The following is a 19,295-nucleotide window of genomic DNA, read 5'->3' on the forward strand; positions in this document are numbered from 1 at the left end:
AGAGAACTTAGACATGCCAGTGGATATAAACTTGCAGACACTTCTGCGTTTTGAAGAAAGATGGTTTCCAGAGGTTTGTAATACACGCTTTTGAATCAATCAGATCTGTCACATCTTTAAATGTCTTCAGCGCAGTATAGAAAGGATCGCACAGTACAGACTTTGATAAGACACTGAACAGAAACGCAAGGTTAGAATTTTTGCCCTCCTCAGCTCATTTTCTCCCTAACCTTCCCCAAACCTCTCACCATCTCTTAGAAAAGTAGACATGCTCAAGATAGAAACTGCAAAAACAAAATGACTGCATTGTGTATTTATTCTCTATCGGTGTCTTCCATATCAAATTTGCCGCATCTACAACCCAAAACACAATTTTTCTAAGCCAAAGCCTAATCGGCTAGCAGAAAAATCAAGTCTTGGCTTTTCTGCTTCATAAATCATCACTCTCCATCACTGACAATAAGGAGTCTGAAATCAGAATGTAGCTGTCAGAGCCATGGATGATGCATGAGGCACTAGGAATACAGCCTCTGTGATTCCCCTTTCCACAGGGCACATGAAAACTTGCTTTTTGTCAGTAACCTAAACAAATGTGACTGGGAAGGCCTGGGGGGGTGGGGGACACAGCCCAATGCAATACTGCAGCATCATTTTTCTTTAGCTTGTATTGTTGCTATCAGCCTTACTTTAATAATTTACATAGATTACAAATGGAAATTGATATTTTTCTAGCACTGCCATTATTTCATATTACGAGCCTGTTCGCGTATTCTTGAAGTGTCTTTACTGACTAATGGGGAAATTGTCAGAGGTTTGAGTAATGGAAAGAGTTGTTTTGCCCCCAAAAGGAAGAAATATCTTGATGGATTCCAATTTTATATATAAAAAGAATGCTGTAGCATTTATTATGGTTCCTGACAATATTTGGATGTGCATGTGTTGTTGTGACCAACATTACTTTTACTAATTTTGCTGGGCTCATATCGAATTTAAAGATGATGTAATTTGCATTGGCCATTTCCACAAGCAGCTTTATTCATGGGAGAAAAAAGCCACACAATGGGAATTTGTAATAGCTTGCAGTGATAGAAAATGTTTCCAATAATTTATCACATGCAAGGGAGGAGAAAAGCATATATACGTGAATATGTGAAAAAAGCATTCCATTTAAAGTCCAAATGGGACATGGTGCACTTTTCTTCAAAAAAAGGACGATCACATTATTACAGGGATGGGTGGCAACCATACCCCAGGACTGAATTTGGCAGTATTCGAAACAGTGAGCTTCAGTACCTCTGACTGTATGAAGAAGCCACGGCTTACAGATCACAAAACCCCTTGAAACCAAGAACCCCAAATGTGATAATCAAAATCAATGATTCCTTATATTGCATAAATCAAATTGTAGAACTGCAATTACTGAATCATAATCAGCTAATTAGAAGGGATAATGTGGCAATGTGGTCAATGAAGTATCTCAGTATCCCAGTGTACGGTCCACACAGTGCACTGCCATCTATTTTAATGATTCTGGATCACACCTTACTCTCTAATACAAGTTAACTGCTTGGAAAATTGTAGCTTCCTTTAACCAAGCAGTAATATTATATTAATACTGAAAATGGATGACCTCTTTATCTACAAGCGAAGAGCCACATTTTGAGTAGCCTGATTGATGCTCTGGAAGATGGAGAGGGGAGGGGGGCAGGACACAGAACCACAACAAAGATTTAGCAGCTGGAGTCACACATTATGTGCTGTGCTTTACAAAGAGGCAAAAAGGTCATGTCTAAACTGTAAACTCTTTATCTGTCAAATGCCGAGGGAAAATTAGCCACAGCACCATTAACAAGAGCTATGTCTGAACCTCTAGAAAGCCCAATTGCTATTGTTTATGCGGTTCAGACTCTGTGGGTTTCCACAAGCTAAAAATTGAAGGAGAAGCATTAAAAACCAAAAGCCCAGAGGTAATAGTTTGAAACCAGAAAAGAAATTAGAAATTGATTATTCCCACTAAGGAGCCACAACCAAAGCTCAGCCCAGAATCTAGCCAAGAACATGTGTGAATCGTTACTGCTGCCACCTGGAGTTTTATACACTTGGAGAGCTAACCTTAAGAGCCACTTTTATCTATCAAGCACAATTTTGCTGCAGCTTATTTCAGAGACAAAATCCCCCCAGGTAGATCTCTCTCCCCCCAGCTCAGCTCTTTGAAGTGATTCACACACACATTAGAACAATATATAATATTCTGCAAATTTCATATCTAATATTGTCAGTTGGGGGACTTATTTGGATTATGCTGCCCTTATGAAAAAATCAATTTATTTCTCGTCCTAATTGAATTCTGCTTGATGTAACCTGTGTTCTGGGCACAGAAAAAGAGAAGTATAAAAGTGTGTGGCTATTATTTTGCTTCTCTGGGAGTAGCGAATACAATGGCTTAAAAGAAATCTGAAATCCTTCAATAGACAGATGGTCTGCCAAGAGTGACTGGAGGTGCCAAAGAATGGGAGAGCCTTGCCAGATACTAAGGGTGGGGAAAGCATCTGTGCTTTTAATATTTGTGTGGTGAGACCTAGTTACCTTCCAGAACTACAAAACTGTTAATCACCTGAGCACTTTTTCCTGTGGAAAGGCAAGTGGGGAAATTTGTCTTAGGAGAGGAATAAGAGATTCTTTTAAAAAGAATAGGCATCCTGGGGCATGGGGAAGAAGGTGGTAATTGAAGTGTTCTGGTTCAAAGTAGAGATAGATCAGTCCATTTCTGGTCCATGTCACTCACGTGCATTCATTCATAAGTCTGTTCTATCCCCTCTTCACATTAATTTAATTTTAAAAAATCTGCATGAAAACCTGCATTTAAATAAGTGTGTGTGTGTTTGTGTTGTTGTTGTTTAGTCGTTTAGTCGTGTCTGAATCTTCGTGACCCCATGGACCAGAGCACGCCAGGCACTCCTGTCTTCCACTGCCTCCCGCAGTTTGGTCAAACTCATTTTGGTAGCTTCGAGAACACTGTCCAACCATCTCGTCCTCTGTCATCCCCTTCTCCTTGTGCCCTCCATCTTTCCCAGCATCAGGATATTTTCCAGGGAGTCTTCTCTTCTCATGAGGTGGCCAAAGTATTGGAGCCTCAGCTTCAGGATCTGTCCTTCCAGTGAGCACTCAGGGCTGATTTCCTTCAGAATGGATAGGTCTGATCTTCTTGCAGTCCATGGGACTCTGAAGAGTCTCCTCCAGCACCATAATTCAAAAGCATCAATTCTTTGGCAATCAGCCTTCTTGATGGTCCAGCTCCCACTTCCATACATCACTACTGGGAAAACCATAGCTTTAACTATACGGACCTTTGTTGGCAAGGTGATGTCTCTGCTTTTTAAGATGTGTGTGTGTATTTGAATGCATATATTTGAATGCATTTCTAAATGTACTTCTCTCAAAAGACACACTTCAAAAACATTTATCTAAAAATATGCATATTTTAAATACATTTTAATACTTTTTGTTTGAGCCAAGTACATTGCAAAATTCAGAGAAGTGTGAAGTCCAAAAGAAAGCTATGTACAGATTACACTAAGAGACGCAGAGCAGGTAAGTTCATTTTGAAATCCGCAAAGAACAAATGCATCAAGAGCCTGCTGTTCCAAATGCACTTGCTTAGGGGCTACCGTCATAGATACCCTAAGGCATTTTGGTGTTTGGGACAGACAATCCAAATAGAAACCTCAGGTTTGTTAAAAGACAGTCAGTGCAGCAAGGGGGTTGGAGGGAGAAACAGGATTCAACTCCCCACTCAGTCAGGAAGCTCACTTGGTGACCTTGGGCCACTCAGTCTCTCAAGCCTGACCGACCTCACAGGAATTGTTGTGATGGTAAAACAGAGATGGGGGGGGGGAAAGAAATGTACATCCCTTTGAACTCCTTGAAGGAAAGGTGGGATATAAATGTAATATTAAACAAAGATAAAACATAATTATAGACAAAATAATTGACGCTTCGTAGTTGTAACGGCACCTCAAAATTTGCCAACTGAGGACAGGTAGGATCAACCTGCTACTACCCAATGAGAATCAGCCCACAAATCATAATATGATCAAGGGAAAGGAGTATGAAATAACTATATGCATTGTTGACTTCTCATGGTATTTATAATTATGTGTTTTTTTAATTGTCAGTGTAGACCAGGCACCCCCAACCTTCGACCCTCCAGATGTTTTGGACTACGATTCCCATCATCCCTGACCACTGGTCCTGTTAGCTAGGGATCATGGGAGTTGTAGGCCAAAACATCTGGAGGGCCGCAGGTTGGGGGTGCCTGGTGTAGACCATAGAAAAAGTTTCATACTGTGAGAACAATCAAGTGCAAGTCTGAGATGAGTCAAATAATATCTCTGTAGTTTTGTCAGGTATATACTGCAGCTCATACTTGTAATCCCATATTATAAAATTGTGATTCTGTGGCTGGTTTCTAGATCCTGCCCTTAAAAAAACAACACACATTTTAAATATGTCTGAAGGGAAATGAAAGCAATGTAAATGTGTAAGTTCTGAAATCTCCATACCTTTTGAATTGTTCTGAAGAGATTTCACTACATCCTTCAGATACAAAAAGGTGTTGTTGTTTTCATTTTGTCTGGCCCTTATTTGGTGCTGCTTTCACATCGTATCTGGCTAGCTATTTCTCTTTGCGTGGCAAGGGAGAATTGCCTCAGACAAATTAATCATTACTCTGAGTGACTGCTGCAAGGTGAAAGGAGGAGTTTGTTTGTTTGTTTGTTTTATTAATTATCCTTTTTTAAAATGGCAGAACATAGCAGGAGACAAACTGGAAATGTTAGCCAGGCTGACAGGGCAAAGGATTTCATAAACTCTGGAGTGCAAAATTATCATGCGTGCAAGTGGGTTGATGTTGCACTGACAGAAAGAAAGAAAGAAAGAAAGAAAGAAAGCATTTAAAACAGACAGAATGTAGCCCAGGGGTCGGCAAGGTTTACCTTGCCTGGGCCAGTTCACTCCAGCAGAGATGCCTCTGTAGGCCGGATTGCGTGCAAACATGAGTGTGCGCGCCCCCGATTTCCAGCATCTGCATCTGCGGAGATGCGATTTCCGGTGCAACAGAAGTGAGTCCCCATGCTGCGCTGTGCCAGTTTAGTGTAGCACGCGGGGACTCGCTGAGCAGGTGGCTCGGTTTGGGGGTGGCTCGGGGGCCGGTTAGTTGACCCCCATGGTTATCCCTGATGTAGCCAATAGCTACCTCCTTTTACTCCCAGGCTTTTAGATGTATCCACACAAGTGTCAGGCATGGGCTGGATGAGGAAGGGTGGTGGGTGCCACTTGCCCAAGAGACCCCAGGGAGGACACAGAAGATGATGTCTTAGACCCTGGATCATGGTGGTGGGACACTGAAGAGCAACCTGGGGAAGGGTCGAGCTGGGAGGCATTAGAAGCAGGAAGTGTCAGCGATCAAGGGGGGGGGGTCAGAAGAAGGAGGGCCTTCCAGCACAGAGTTAGAGGCTGAGAGTCACAGTGTGAGCACAGACTCAGACAGAGAGGAGTCAGAGGTTGTCCTTGCTACCAAGCAGCAAGACAGTCCCAGTCCTGATGGCTCCTCCCAGTCTGACACCTTGCTTGAAAAGAGTCCTGCTGAGACTTTCCCTCTCAACTCATTCCTTTCTTAGACATGCTCTCTCAGACTGTCCCCCTGCCTAGTGTTACCAAAGAGCACAGACTTGGTGTCAATTTAAGGGCACCCCATGCCAAGGATAGCCAGGGTGGTGCCTTCAGTTGTTGCTGGACAAAACCTAGTCAGCTCCTGCCCACATGGCCAATGGTCAGCGATGACAGGAGTTGTAATTCAACAACATGCGATTGTAATTCAACAACAATGGTGACCGCTGCTCCAGCATCCTTAAGGCACACCTAAAGCACATGGCTCTTGGGAACTGTAGTTTACTAAGAATGCTGTGAATTATAGGTGGGGGGGGGTGAACTAAAGGTCCCAGGATTCTTGGGGGAAAGCCGTATGCTTTAAAGGTGTGCTATGGATGTGACCGAAGAAAGTTTCTTCACCATAAAAGTAGATAGAGTTCGAAACACATTTCTAAGTATCTGAAGCAGCTCCTGTATGCAAAATTGTTATGTGGTTCTGATTAGGATGGGTATCTGTCTAGAAAAAAGGCGAGAGATCTGCCCACCATTTCAGTGCTTGTTTACTGGTGGAGGTGGGATTAGTGAAAGTCAAATTGATTAACCTGGAATAAAACACTATTATCTTGCATGTCATAATGACTTGTTGGTTCCTGCCTCTCAAAAAATAACACAAGCATTTCTGTGCTTTAAAATCTCTGCAGGCCTAACAAGTCCACAACCATATGGCTGATGTGGACAACCAGCTGCTTCTGCTATTCATGTAGTAATAAACGCCCCATAGGCAAATACTTTCCCCAGGATATAGGTCTTGGAACACCCATTCACAAGGAGGGCCAGCACTTGATGGAAATCAAGTTTCCACATAATCTCTGTGAGCGCTTAGTGAAAATCATGGTCTTGAGAATCCACGAAAGAATCAAAGCTCTTGAGGGGGAAAGAGGGCTTGGAAGATGTCTTGCTTTAGATACCATGTGGAGGACAGATCCTTGATGTGACACACCCATATTCCAAAACCAGGCTGCAGAGTGCTGCAAAATGTAGGGAAGAGCAACAAACAGAATGTGGTTTTAAAAAAAACAAATCAACAATTTAGGGAACAACATGAACCCACTAGAAGCCCAGAAGCGGATGTGTCAAGAGTTATGAATTAAGCTCTCCCTGTCTGTATGAACAAAGTTGTTGGAGGGGGAAGAAGACACAGTTTACCAAAATGTGATAGCAACGAATAGGAAAAACAATTTTTTTTTAAGGCAAAGAAGGGCAGGATCTGAAGTACCTTCTTGATGGTATCCAACATGGATCTCCCTCCTTGCCATGGTTTTGAGTTCTTCCTAATGCACGTCAAGCTAGCCATGCTGTGCCACTTCCGATCCTCCAGCTTCTTGTGGAAAGCGTTCGCCAGCAAAAGCACAGTATCATATATGTAGAGGTTGGTAATCTGTCAAAGAGATTTATTATTATTATTAACAAATGAATTGTGAGCAGCTAGCACACACATGCAGGCAGAATTCATCTGTGGCTTGTCCCAGCTGTCACCACTCAGGCAGTCAGTAGCTTAAACGCAGCCTCACAGCTTGGAAATTGACTGAGTCTAGGAGGCTGCATATGAGTTAATTCAGCTTGCATTTTTCAGCATAAACATGTTCCAATCCACTGTTGGAAATCCTCTAGTTTAATGCTGTGCCATAAACTGTCTCCTGATTTCTCTTAAGTGTTCTTCCCTTGTGAAAGAGGTCTCAGTTCTTCTTCTTCATACCCATGGTACTTTAGAATTTCTGAGAGGGTTGAATTTTGTGCTTGCTGTTATTAGGTGGTTGAGAGTGGTGTGTTTTTCCTTACAGTAAACATTTTTCCAGCATTCTGCAGTCTCCTCCATTGCCTGTACTTCCTAATCTGGAAAAGTCTCATTGGAAGAGTCTTCCCCTGGGCTTTAATTGAAGGGTGGGCACCTGGGAAGGCTGCAGAGAGCAAATGAAAGAAGAGACACAAGTGCTCTTGAGCATAGGTGCCGACTCCATGGGGCTTGAGGGGGCCCGAGCCCCCTCAAAAATTCGTTTGGGGGGCTCCGCCCCCCCAATAATCTCCGGCGCCCCTCCAGCAGAGCGCCATCGCCGCCCCTCCCCCAGCCCAAAATGCACAGGGTCGGGCTGCATGCCTCCTGCCCTCCCTCCCGAGCAAAAGCTCCACCTAATTTCCTTCGGAGCTGATTAATAGGCGCAGCACGCTCTCCCCTAATCGCTCACGAGGAGGCGGCGCCACTTTATTTGCATATTCATGAGCTTATTTATTATTCATGAGCTTTCCCGGCCCCCCCCCCCAATATTTTTTATAAGTCCGCGTCCCTGCTCTTGAGCCTCCTCAAAAGTGAGGTAAGCACAGCAAAAGCCAGATTCACCCATGTGAATCTCATCAAAATATTCTCTCTCCTATGATAATTTTCAAATGCAATTTCTTTTCTTATTAATTGATGGAGGGTGGTCGGGGGGGGGGGAGTGGGAGGAAATGTTGGCACCACACCACTCTTTATTTCATATTCCCTTATTCCTGGGTACTGTAGTTGGTTAAGGATACTGAGAGTTGTTAGGGTAATGCTGTTCCCCTCACAAAAACAGAATTCCCAGAGTTCCATGGGAAGAGAGATTGATCATTAAACCATTCTGCAAATTGTAGCTCTGTGAGGGGAATAGGGTTCTCCCTTAACCAACTAGCGCCTCCAGGATTCTTGAGGGGAAGTCATGACTGCTTAAAGTAGTGTGATGCTACATTAAATATGTAGTGCAAATGGTGTCTAAGTCATATCTTTGTAAGTACTTAAGAGTGTTAGACTTGGACCAGAGAGCCCAAGGTTCAACTCCCTATTCACCACTGAAGCTCATTTGCTGACCTTGGGACAGTCATTATTTGTCAGCCTAAAATACCTCACAGGGTTGCAATGAGGATAAAATGGAGGGGGATAATTATCTATTGTGTCTTAAGTTCCTTTGAAGAAAGGTGGGCTATAAATATAGTAAGTTAAAAAAATTAAAACTAGTAAGTAAAATAATAAATGAATTCTACCAGTTCATCTGCCATGGTACAGCCTAAAGACTGGCTCTTTGTGCTAGGGATTCACACAAGTAAAATCAAGTCTATAATGCAACTGCCTCTCAGCTGCCAATTGTCTATCTTTACCCTCACTTTAATGGCCACTTTGTAGTACTATTATTTGAAGATGGAAAAATTAGCAATCCTTTGGTTAAAGCAATAATTTAATTAATTTTAAAGCTGACAATTTAATTTATTTGAAATTTTTCCTCTTTTAACATATGCTCCTCTCACCTGTCGCTGGGAAGGTCATAAATATGGCCTGAGCAATTGAAATACCTGCTTTGTTATGAATTAGCTTTGGCATCTGTCTTTGAAAGGCTTGGCAATAAATCCCTTAAATCAGGGCTTGAAAAAATGTTTAAAACTTCCAGGAAGCAAAGACAATAAGGCTCTAATTGACACATAAAGGCAATAAGACTGTGCTTGGCATATAAATGACATCAGCTTCCATCACCATCATTTCCAAACAAATTGACTTTTTCCCCCTTTTCCTTTTAAATGCAGTGTCTTAACTTTGTATAAGAGGAATACTGAAACACCATCACAGTTTGTATTGATGTATATACCTGTTAATTTAGGAGCAATTTTGCAGTGCATCTATCAACTGTTAATAGGACTCTAGAGAACAGTGATCAGCAGACATTAAACAGATATTTTAAGCCTTTACCAATAGTTCAGGTGAGTACTTATGGCATTTTCAGTCACCAATAATTCATATCCAAGTTAATTTCTGCATCTCCAAACTCTTTTCCTGTGACCTCAGAAGAACGCTCTGTTAATCACGGTAACCCCAGAACACGCTATATGGTGATTATTGAAAGATTGCTTCATATATTTATTGCTCTCATGCCTAATCAAAACAGGTTTCTTAATGCCTGTATAATTCAACTGAAGGCACTGATTTAATGCACATTTCTCAGTAGCCGCAGTGTTTTGTTGAGGAGGAATGAGGACAGGAGGGGAATGATGGCATGACCAATAACGACCTTGCTAAGAACCAAAACTATAAAGTTTTTAATATTTGATTTTTGGGGAAATTCAGGAGGAAGGAGAAGCATGTATATGGTCAGTCTTAGGGTGCTCACGAAGCATAATCTGGAGGAGAGGGGGGAATGGCACAGCGAGCAGCAAAGAATGGAAGGAAGTAGATGTGGTATGAAGTACAGGTACAGAGTTACTGTACTTATTTTGATTTGAAAAATACTGACCCACCCTGACTGCAGGCCAGAGGCACCCTGGGCAAGGACTGGAGGAAACCATGTGGGACAGAAAATGATTAGTGACAGGCAGTAAGGTAGCACACTAGGAATATGGAGAGCCAGTTCCAAGCAGCCTAAATAATAGTGCACATTTATAGTCCGTGTAGTTATGACCACTTGGTTTCTTGAAATCAAATGCTTTACCATGATGTTTTAAAAATCATCAGACTCAAACATGCAATAATTCACAAAGGAAAACAGAAATTAAAATGAACTCACAAGTTTAACTGAGTCTATATCCCACTCAGGACCTACAAATTGATAGCTTAGGGTATACAATGTTCTTCTGGCACATGAGAAGTGGAGGTAGGGGCAGACATTGGTAATATGCTGCCCTGTGTGAGGCCATTTGATGCCCTCCTCCCAGCCCTCATTGCACCATTTTAAGCCGTGCTTTGGGAAGGAGGCGCAAGGCTCTGGTAGGGTCCTAGATTCCCCCAATCTCCTTCGCAAGGCCTGGTAAGCACTTGCCTAGATTTGGGAAGGAGGAAGGAGGGCTCTAGAACCCCATCAGAGTGCTTATACCTCCTTCCCAAAACCAGAAGATGCTCTCCTCAGCTGCACACCCGGTGTAACGACACCACTTGCACTGCCCTAAATCCACCTCTGGTGGAGAGACTTCCATTGCTGCTATAACCCACATAGGATACGCATGCCTCACCCCAGGGTCTGTCTGGTTAGTGTGCTGCAGGAAAGCGATAAGGTCTACCTCATGGCCTTGCTGGTTCTTAAAACTGACTGGACGATCAGAGTAAAATTGTTTTGTTGAAATGTTTACACTGTGTAATCACCTTTAACATGTCTGGTCTGAAAGTATCAGTTCACGACAGTTTTCTCCATACTGGTGCTCCCCCAGATGTTGCTCTGCAACTGCCATCATTGCACACAGTGTCTAGGATTTATTTGTTGTATTTATTCAGTGTAAATACCACTTGACTGTAGTAAAACATTTAAGTGATTGACAGGAGTTATAGTCAAACAGCATCTGGAGGGCAGCAGGTTGGGGAAGGCTGATCTAGAAGAACATGGGAAGAACATTTACCAGAAATACCTGCTATCTTGTCAGAGTCCCTTACCTCAAAAGGCAGGGGATTTGAATTATAGAATGGGAATCAATGGTTAGCTCATTTGAAAAGAGAATTAAGAGTCTCAAGTGAGATTTACAAGGTTTCTAGTATGTCTCACCTTTAATTGCTGATTGTTAGCTGTGTTTGGTGTGGTATGGAATTGTGAGTCTGAAGAGAACACCTCTCCCTAAATTTTATTAAAGTTGAAATCAAGGCTAGCCAGAAGGTCCAGACTTCATAAAAGGTTAGCAATAGATAGATCACAGATTAAGAATTGAACATTTATGTACAGTGGAACCTCAGGTTACGTACTGTCCTCCTTATGAGTGCTTCACCCAGAAGTAGATGTTTCTGGTTGCGAATTTTGCCCTGGGATGCGAGCAGAAGTCGTGTGGTGGCAGCAGCGGGAGGCCCCATTAGCGAAAGCACGCCTCAGGTTAAGAACGGTTTCGGGTTAAGAACGGACCTCCAGAATGAATTAAGTTCTTAACCCAAGGTACCACCGTACCCAGTTTTGCACAGATACCTACCCTGAAGAGGCCATTTGGAAATGGCAAGCTTCAAAGCTTTCAAAATAAATGCTGTGATAAGCTTTGCATGATTCAGAGGAAGAAGCTTGTATATGCCAGCATTTTTAAGAAAAATGATAGGAAGATTTCCCCCCTCCTGCAATTCTTGTATAGGGATAAAAGGGGCCTAGTGTAACCCATCAAATTAGAGGACACAACTACACACTACACACTGTGTTCTTACAGCTATGCTGGTGCCAACATTCTCAAATCTTGATTACATGGAGCTCCTGACTCCTACTGACTGAAAGTGCAGCTAATGACCAGTCAAAAGCCACCAAAGAAATATTCTCTGTAACAAATGTCAACAGGGGTGTAGAGCAGTTGGGCAAAGAACTGTGATGGGGTTGTGTCAAATATGAACTGAACACTGATGAAATGAAAGCTAGCCCTGCAGATCTGGCAAAGAGGATAATCAAAAACAGGATTAAAGAGATTAACATGCAGGCAGACATGGATTAGTTTCCTAATACATATTTTTCTTCATGGCATAGTCATAAAAAAATCTCACCAAATTTTTGAGACATTTAACTGATTTAATATCCTCTGCTGTTCAAGAGGCTCTTCCAATCCCTTTGATTTCAAGCAATGAAACTGGTGAAAAATATGCATGGGAAATATGCTAAAATGCTTGTCAGGAATATGCTGTGAATTTGTGGCCTTCAGTCACAAGTTCTTATGCATTACATACTGTATTGTTGGTTATATTTAGTTCCCAGGGACAGACTTAGCTTGTACCTATTGGCAGAACTTTCCATCTTAAATGTTTTTTATCCTATCTGTTATGTGATTAAACAAGAATTCCCCCCCCCACAAGTCAGAAATGTTGTTTTAAGGACTTAAGCTGTGGATTTAAGGCTGTGTGGAGATAAACTTTCGAACCAAAGCATGTTTTAAGAAGAGCGTGGAATGTATAAGGGCTTTGGAATGACGCAGTTAAAAATACCGTCGCCATATTGGGAAGTTCTGTCGGAGGACTTAAGTCTGAGAGGAGAAATAGAGCTGTTTTTATATTATGGGTGAAACTCCTCAGTGGGACTTAAGAACGACAGTTCTGTAATTAATGATGGAAAGAGCGCTGTTATCTATGAAGGCGATGATATATGGAAACCATCTCGATTTGAGGATTGGAAGAACAGAAAAATTCACACAGGTTTATTATTGGTGCTTATCAGCTTAAGGAGACTATCAGAAGAGATCATAAAGAAAAAAGAGAAAATATATGAACAAGATGTGATGTGGAAACAGCAAGATAAGACTGGATAGAATTATGAACTTTGTTTGGACTGATTTGGACATTAACACAGTAGCAAGAAGAGGATCAGAATTCCCCTTCGGATCTTGAAATATGGGTCCCCTCAACAAAATTTAAAATTCGGCTTTGTAATTTGGAATTTATGTGATGTGATTTGATTTGATTTGATTGGCCGGTTAATAAAAATTATTATTTTATTTTTTTAAAAAAAAAAGATTTTTATCCTATCTGTTTTCTGATTCTGGGTGAAATGATGTACCCAATGCAAGGATAGTCATATGACACTCTCTAGAAGTTGTGGGCTACAATTCCTATCAGTCGCAGCTGGCATGGTCAATGACAGGTTGATGGAAGTTGTAGCCTATAACTTCTAGAGGTGACCTAACATACAAGGCTGTCATATATGTGTGTCTGAAATCCAAAAAAAATAAGGCAAGTGATTGACAGGTGGTGGCCCCAGCCTCCTGTCAAAGTTGGCCTGTAAAGCTATATCCTGTTCCCTACCCTAATATATAGCAAAGATAGGTGTCATAACCTGAGGATCACCTGACTCAACATCATTCAATTTTATTTTCCTGCTTAAATTATTTTATTATTTATTTTAGATATTTATGTTCTGGTTTTTAAAAGCAATTCTTCAAAATAACTTATGGTCTGATAACCACGAGAAGAGAGCATTAACACAGTTGCAAGACAAAATATAAGCAGCATTAAGAACAGAGCAACAACCAAAAAATACCATTTTTTAAAACAATGGCATAAGTGACTGGGGGGGGGAGAGAATCAGTTGATTCAGACTTGATCATTATTGATTAGATTTTTTTTTTTTAAAAAAACCCTCTGTGATTGCCTGTGGTCATGATCAAGTATATATTCATTCATTCAATGACAGCTATAGAACATTCCCTCATCTGCAAGCAGAGACGCTGAGAAAATTCAAATGGAAAAGCCCAACATTAGAACTATGCTTAAAAAGTCTGGCTTGAGGTAAGATCTTTGTAATCAATGAGGAGATAAGCAGTTCCTTTAAAAAGTGGTGATCTTCAGAAACAGACTGTGTAGGTCTATTTGTATCATGGACCACAAATGTGTTCTCTCTCTCTCTCTCTCTCTCTCTCTCTCTCTCTCTCTCTCTCTCTCTCTCGTGTGTGTGTGTGTCCTATAAAGCCTAAAAGAATACAAACCTAAAATGTCACAATTCAAAAACCTCTAGGGGCTTGGGGGCACATTTGGAAATATGAGAAATAATATCAAATTCACAGAAGAAATACTGTTGATGCTCAGAGCTTCCTCTAAAAAAAATGCACAAACCCTCAATCACTATTATGTAGACAAACACCACCAGCAAAGGGGAAAAGCCAACACTTTTTTTTTTTTTAATGGGATGGTCAAAAGAGCTTGCTGGGCACCAAACTTATAAGATTTGAGAGTACCTCCATATTTTGGGAGAAAGGGTCTTTAGGATCACACAGTGATGAAGATATTCGGTGGTTCCCACGAAAGCAACGCTGGCTGATGTTATGTGGCACAGGGAAGCTCTGACGAATAATCGTTAACCTCCCGATGGACTTCCTCACCAGTTCCTGCACATCTGCATCATTGATCTCCTGCAAGATAGGGCACAGGAAATACATCCAAAATGTAAGGCATCGCAACTTTATAAAGTGTATCTGTGTGTGTAATTTTATTTTATTTCTTACATTTAAATACTACCTTATTCTCCAAGGAGCTCAAGGTGACATGCATGGTTCTCTCACTCCTCATTTTACCATCACAAAAAACTGTGTGAAGTAGGCTGGCTTGAGAGATAGTGACGAGCCTTAAGGAACCAACTGAGCTTCATGGTTGAGTGGGGGTGTGAAGCCTGGTCTCCCAAGTCTTAGTCTGAAACCCTAATCATTACACCACACTGAAAATAACATGGATTGTAACATGCTTTTCCCCCCTGGGGGTACGCATTTTGTGAATCTTTGTACTTTTGTCCATTTACTGTATTTATTTTCCCTGATTTGAACTATAAAATGGTGATTTTCTTGAGTCAAAATGAGAGTACCCCTAAACATTTTTTAAGGGGGGGAAAGCACTGGTAATAATTAATATTGTTGTTATTACTGTTGTAGCGCTTGTTCATTATTTATTAGTTCTTCATATAACTGCCCCGGCATCGAGTTCATGGTACATTCTGAAAAGCTACATAAAGTTAAGTGATGCTATACGTTATACATATGACTACGCTTAAAATTTCCAGAACAACTAGGTCAGGTGCACTGCTATTTCTATTTTATTTCTTTAATGGTTCAACAAATAAAATGCTGAGAGCCATGAATTTTAAACATCAATCTTCTTGACTACACTAAACCTATTATATTCTTCTTCATAGCCTGTCATAGATTTTTGAAGCCATCTGTTATTTATGTTCTTTATGAAATATAGATTTTTCTGCAAACAAAATAACACCTGGCATCAGCTGTGTCCAGTGTAATATCCTGCATTTCTGGTCGATTAATCCTTAATGTACCATAGATAATGGCTTCTCTCAGCTTACGAAGCCATCTTATCATGTAGTCTGTATCATTTCACTAGTTACGAGAGAGAAGAAAAGTTGCTATCTGCTGCAAAATGCAAACAATTCTTTAAAAACTTGCAATACAATTAGAGATAGAAGTTTTAAAGAACCTTAATAACACCATTGGTTTAAAAGACTTTTTTAAAAAATTCAACTGGAGGGAAGTTGGTTAAGCACACTGCAAATCAATCATTATTGTGTTGTTTTGTTACACATCTCAGGATGATCCAGAAATGCTCACACACTAAGCAGTACGCACCTGAGTAGCTCTGCATGTGAAGGTGCAGAAAAGAGACACAGAGATAAATGGCAGGTAGCCTTTGGCACCTGTGTTAAGAAGCAGATAACCATTTCGCTATGAGTGCAGAAGCAAATATCCCATGAGTGCTGAGATCAGAGGTGGATAATAGCCTTCCTGCTTCATCTGCATCATCCTAGTTTGCACATGTTCAAAACCTTGTGCATGCAGATAAGCAGTGGATCCATTCTCCTTCTTCTTTACATTGTATTCCTTCCTTTCCACTCCTCCAACCCTCCCCCAGTTCTGCAGATCAAAGCTATCGAGTGGGCATATATGGAATAAAGTGATCATGCAAACCAACTGATCCCACACCGTTAAGGGATTTCTATAGTAACAGTAACACCTTGAACTTGGCCTGGTAGCAAATAGGCAACCAGTGCCGGTCTCTAAGCAGAAGTGTTACATGCTGATGGAGTCTCACACCTGTCAGCATTCTGCACTAACAACAGCTTCTAGATCAAGTGCATGTATCATATACTTGAAACACAAGGGAGCCCCACATACAGCACATTGCACTAATTCCAATCCAGAAGTTACAATTCCAAGAACTACTGTGGCCAAGCTTTCCCAGTCCAGAAATGGTCATGTCTGGGACAGCTGTCCTGCATGCACAAAAGCCCCATGATATGCAGTACAATATGATTGAACTAGGATGCTTGCCTTTGCAGTAACTGAGAAGCTGTCATTCTGCAAAACTTCATATTCACATGACTATGCTCCACTGCCAAGTTCTATTTTCTATGAATTTCTAACTTTTAGCTGTGCAAACATTTATCATGTCTCTCCCCAAAAGCACAGAGCATTGTTTCTTCAGTATTCAGCACTTTTGTGCATTTTAATTAGAATTCACAGTTTTTTATTTTCTTCCTTTTCTTTCTGGCAGTTGCTGGCCCTAAGACACATCGTACATTTTACGAACTATCTTGAGACTAAAATTCAGTGAAAAGAAGGCTTAAGGTGGTATTGGCAATATATGCATTGCCACTGTAGTGAGGCATTATAAGCCCAGCACAGAACAGATTCACAACTGTGCCGTTGTAGAGTATAAATTATGTTGAATGGTTTTTGTTTTATTTACACCTTTAATGAATTTTTATAGCAACCTTTTCTGATTTGTCCATGGTTTTCTTTAAGGATTCGTGAGAAGTGAAGAAACAATTGTTACTATATACAAGAAAATAAGCCAATAAATCTCTTAGGTTGCTTTCTACATACACAACTGCTCTAAGACAAGAGATCCACTGAAAATACTACTAATTTTCCCAAACATTTTTTTCAGTTCTGAAAAAAAGGTCACTTGGGGTGGGGCACTACTTATGAAAAGGTTCTACTGAGTTGCTCGCTCTCAGTTATGTCATTGTTTAATCAAATATGATTGGTTCTGTGACCTCATTCTGCTCACTGTGTGATTGTGATTGGGTGGGATCACTTCTGAGCTTTGATCCAGAGAGATGTAAGAAGAACAAGCTGGGTTTTGGTGGAGATGATTGACAATCAGGACTGAGAAAACATCTTAAGAATATAAGAAGAGCCCTGATGGATTAAACCAAAGGTTTAATCAGCCCAGCATTCTGTTCTCATGGTTGACAACTCATGGTTCAGATCCCATTACTGTACATGTGAAACCAGTGGGGTTTATTTCAGTACAGTATATGCATTATTCTACTCATTATTTGGCTGGACAACTGCATTGCAAAATTCAGAGAAATGCAAGTTTTGAAGAGTGGTTTGTGTTTCAGTTTGGGTTTTGTTGTGGAAAGTGAGTTAGTAAGTATACCTTTAGATGTGAATTTCTCCTCCAGCCTTAGAGTTAAGATACATTTGTATGCAGATCTGGCCCCAGTGCTGATATTTGACCCCTGACAGCTTTTCACTTGGGTAATATAGCTTTCAGGTGAAAATGATTCCACATCCCTGTGATCAATGATTAATCTTTCCCAGTCCTGGAGGTCTACTCACCAGTACCATCAAACTGTCTTGGGGCAACTAATCTTTGGAGAAAGGGAACACTGAAGAGGTGGAACTAAATCATTTCTCCATATTTCTGTTACTCAAGAGCTTGTCTAAAACTTAAAATACTATTAATAATAAAAACACATTTTGAGATCCAGTAAGCAGGGCAAAAAAACCTATTCTCTATTCCATTGATCTGGATTAGAAAGTGAAAGATTGCTTGCTAAGAAACAGAGCAATTGCATACACAAAGACTTTAATACAAAAGAAACATTTTTAAAGAAATAAATAAAAAATCACTGCTGCACCTTATTTTCCAGTATACTGCAGTTCTGAGCACTGAATCACTGCATTACTTAAAATAGCAGGTCAAGTAAAGATTTTCCACATATTCTCACATCTCAAAGTGAGCAAACAAAAGCACTGAAGTTCATAGTATATAGAACAAGAGTGGGCAATGTGTGGTATCAAATGCTTTTTTGTGGTTTAAAAGCTCTCATTAAAATTGCTGCTTCAGAGTTTCTAACTAGACCTGATAAATCACCAAATGTGTGGGAATCTTAGTTTTACTTTAAAAAAAGAGTCTCTTGCGATGTGAAATGTGTGATGGGCAAGATTCAGCCCCAAGGGTCCCTACTGTGCTCTGTGAAGTTTTATTGAAACTCTACAAGTCTTATATTTCTGGCCTATGCACCTTGCAGAGATAAAACTGAATAGGTAATGTTTGAAAACAAATTTTACACAGGAACCCCAAGGTTGGTGGTTGGAAACAGGAAGGAGACAGAGGAAAGAACGAAGGGAGCAGCCTTCTACTGAGTCAGACCATTGGTCCGTCTAACTCAGAATGGTCTACACTCAGTGGCAGTGACTTCCAGGGTTTCAGAAAGGGGTCTCTCCCAGACCTACCTGGAGATTTCTGGGATTGAACCTGGAACCTTCTGCATACAGAGCAGATGCTCCACCCCTGAGTTACAGCCCTTTTGCACAAAGGACCCGAAGTTAATCTGGGCAGAGTGTGAAGTAAGGCCATCTTTTCTGGGTTCCCTGCTTTAAAATTTCCCTCTTATTTGGGAACAGATAAACTGATTTGGTTGCTTGATTTTTTGAATCCATGCCAACCGCAGGAGATTTTTGATGCTTTGACCATTAGAGGCTAGATGGGAAAATATACTGGCAGATGGAGGCATCACTGACAACATAAAAAATTGGACCTGGTGGCCTGCACCTCAGCTGGTCAAGAAACCAGTGCTGTGAGCTGTTCCTGTTTGTTAGACCTGAGTGTTGCCTCCTCTCCCACACTTAATCCCTCCTTCCTTCTTTAAAAAAAGGCTTCCCACAGCCCTGCCCAACAAGAATCTTACTCATTGTTAATACTCAGCTCTAGAAGATATATGATTAGAATGAGTGTGTCTATGTGTCAGAGATCAGTGCTTCAAAGAGAACATGCTCCTTATTATTTATTAAATTTATATACCACCATTCATTTGAATATCACAGTATAAATCCACAACATACAGAAAACAGCAACAACATAACTCCCCCAGCCCTATAGGTACATTCAGGTCCCTCCAATCTGGAAAACGCATCCA

The 19,295-nt window shown here is 40.9% G+C and overlaps 1 protein-coding gene across 7 annotated transcripts in view; it reads right to left on the reverse strand.

The window, feature by feature from the left end:
- Positions 1-19,295, reverse strand: part of GRID2 (glutamate ionotropic receptor delta type subunit 2) — an 849,518-nt gene that overhangs the window by 291,429 nt on the left and 538,794 nt on the right. For all 7 annotated transcript variants that reach the window (XR_014011362.1, XR_014011363.1, XR_014011364.1 and 4 more), the window contains exons 6-7: positions 14,320-14,493; positions 6,926-7,087 (exon numbers count right to left, since the gene is read on the reverse strand). Coding sequence is in view for 4 of the 7 variants with exons in the window: in XM_081206978.1 (XP_081063104.1) it covers positions 6,926-7,087; positions 14,320-14,493 (336 nt within the window). In the remaining 3 variants the exon portion in view is untranslated. The remainder of the gene's footprint in view (positions 1-6,925; positions 7,088-14,319; positions 14,494-19,295) is intronic.

Source organism: Podarcis bocagei (assembly GCF_964188305.1).
Source record: "Podarcis bocagei genome assembly, chromosome: 9".
Taxonomy (NCBI): Eukaryota; Metazoa; Chordata; class Lepidosauria; order Squamata; family Lacertidae; genus Podarcis; species Podarcis bocagei.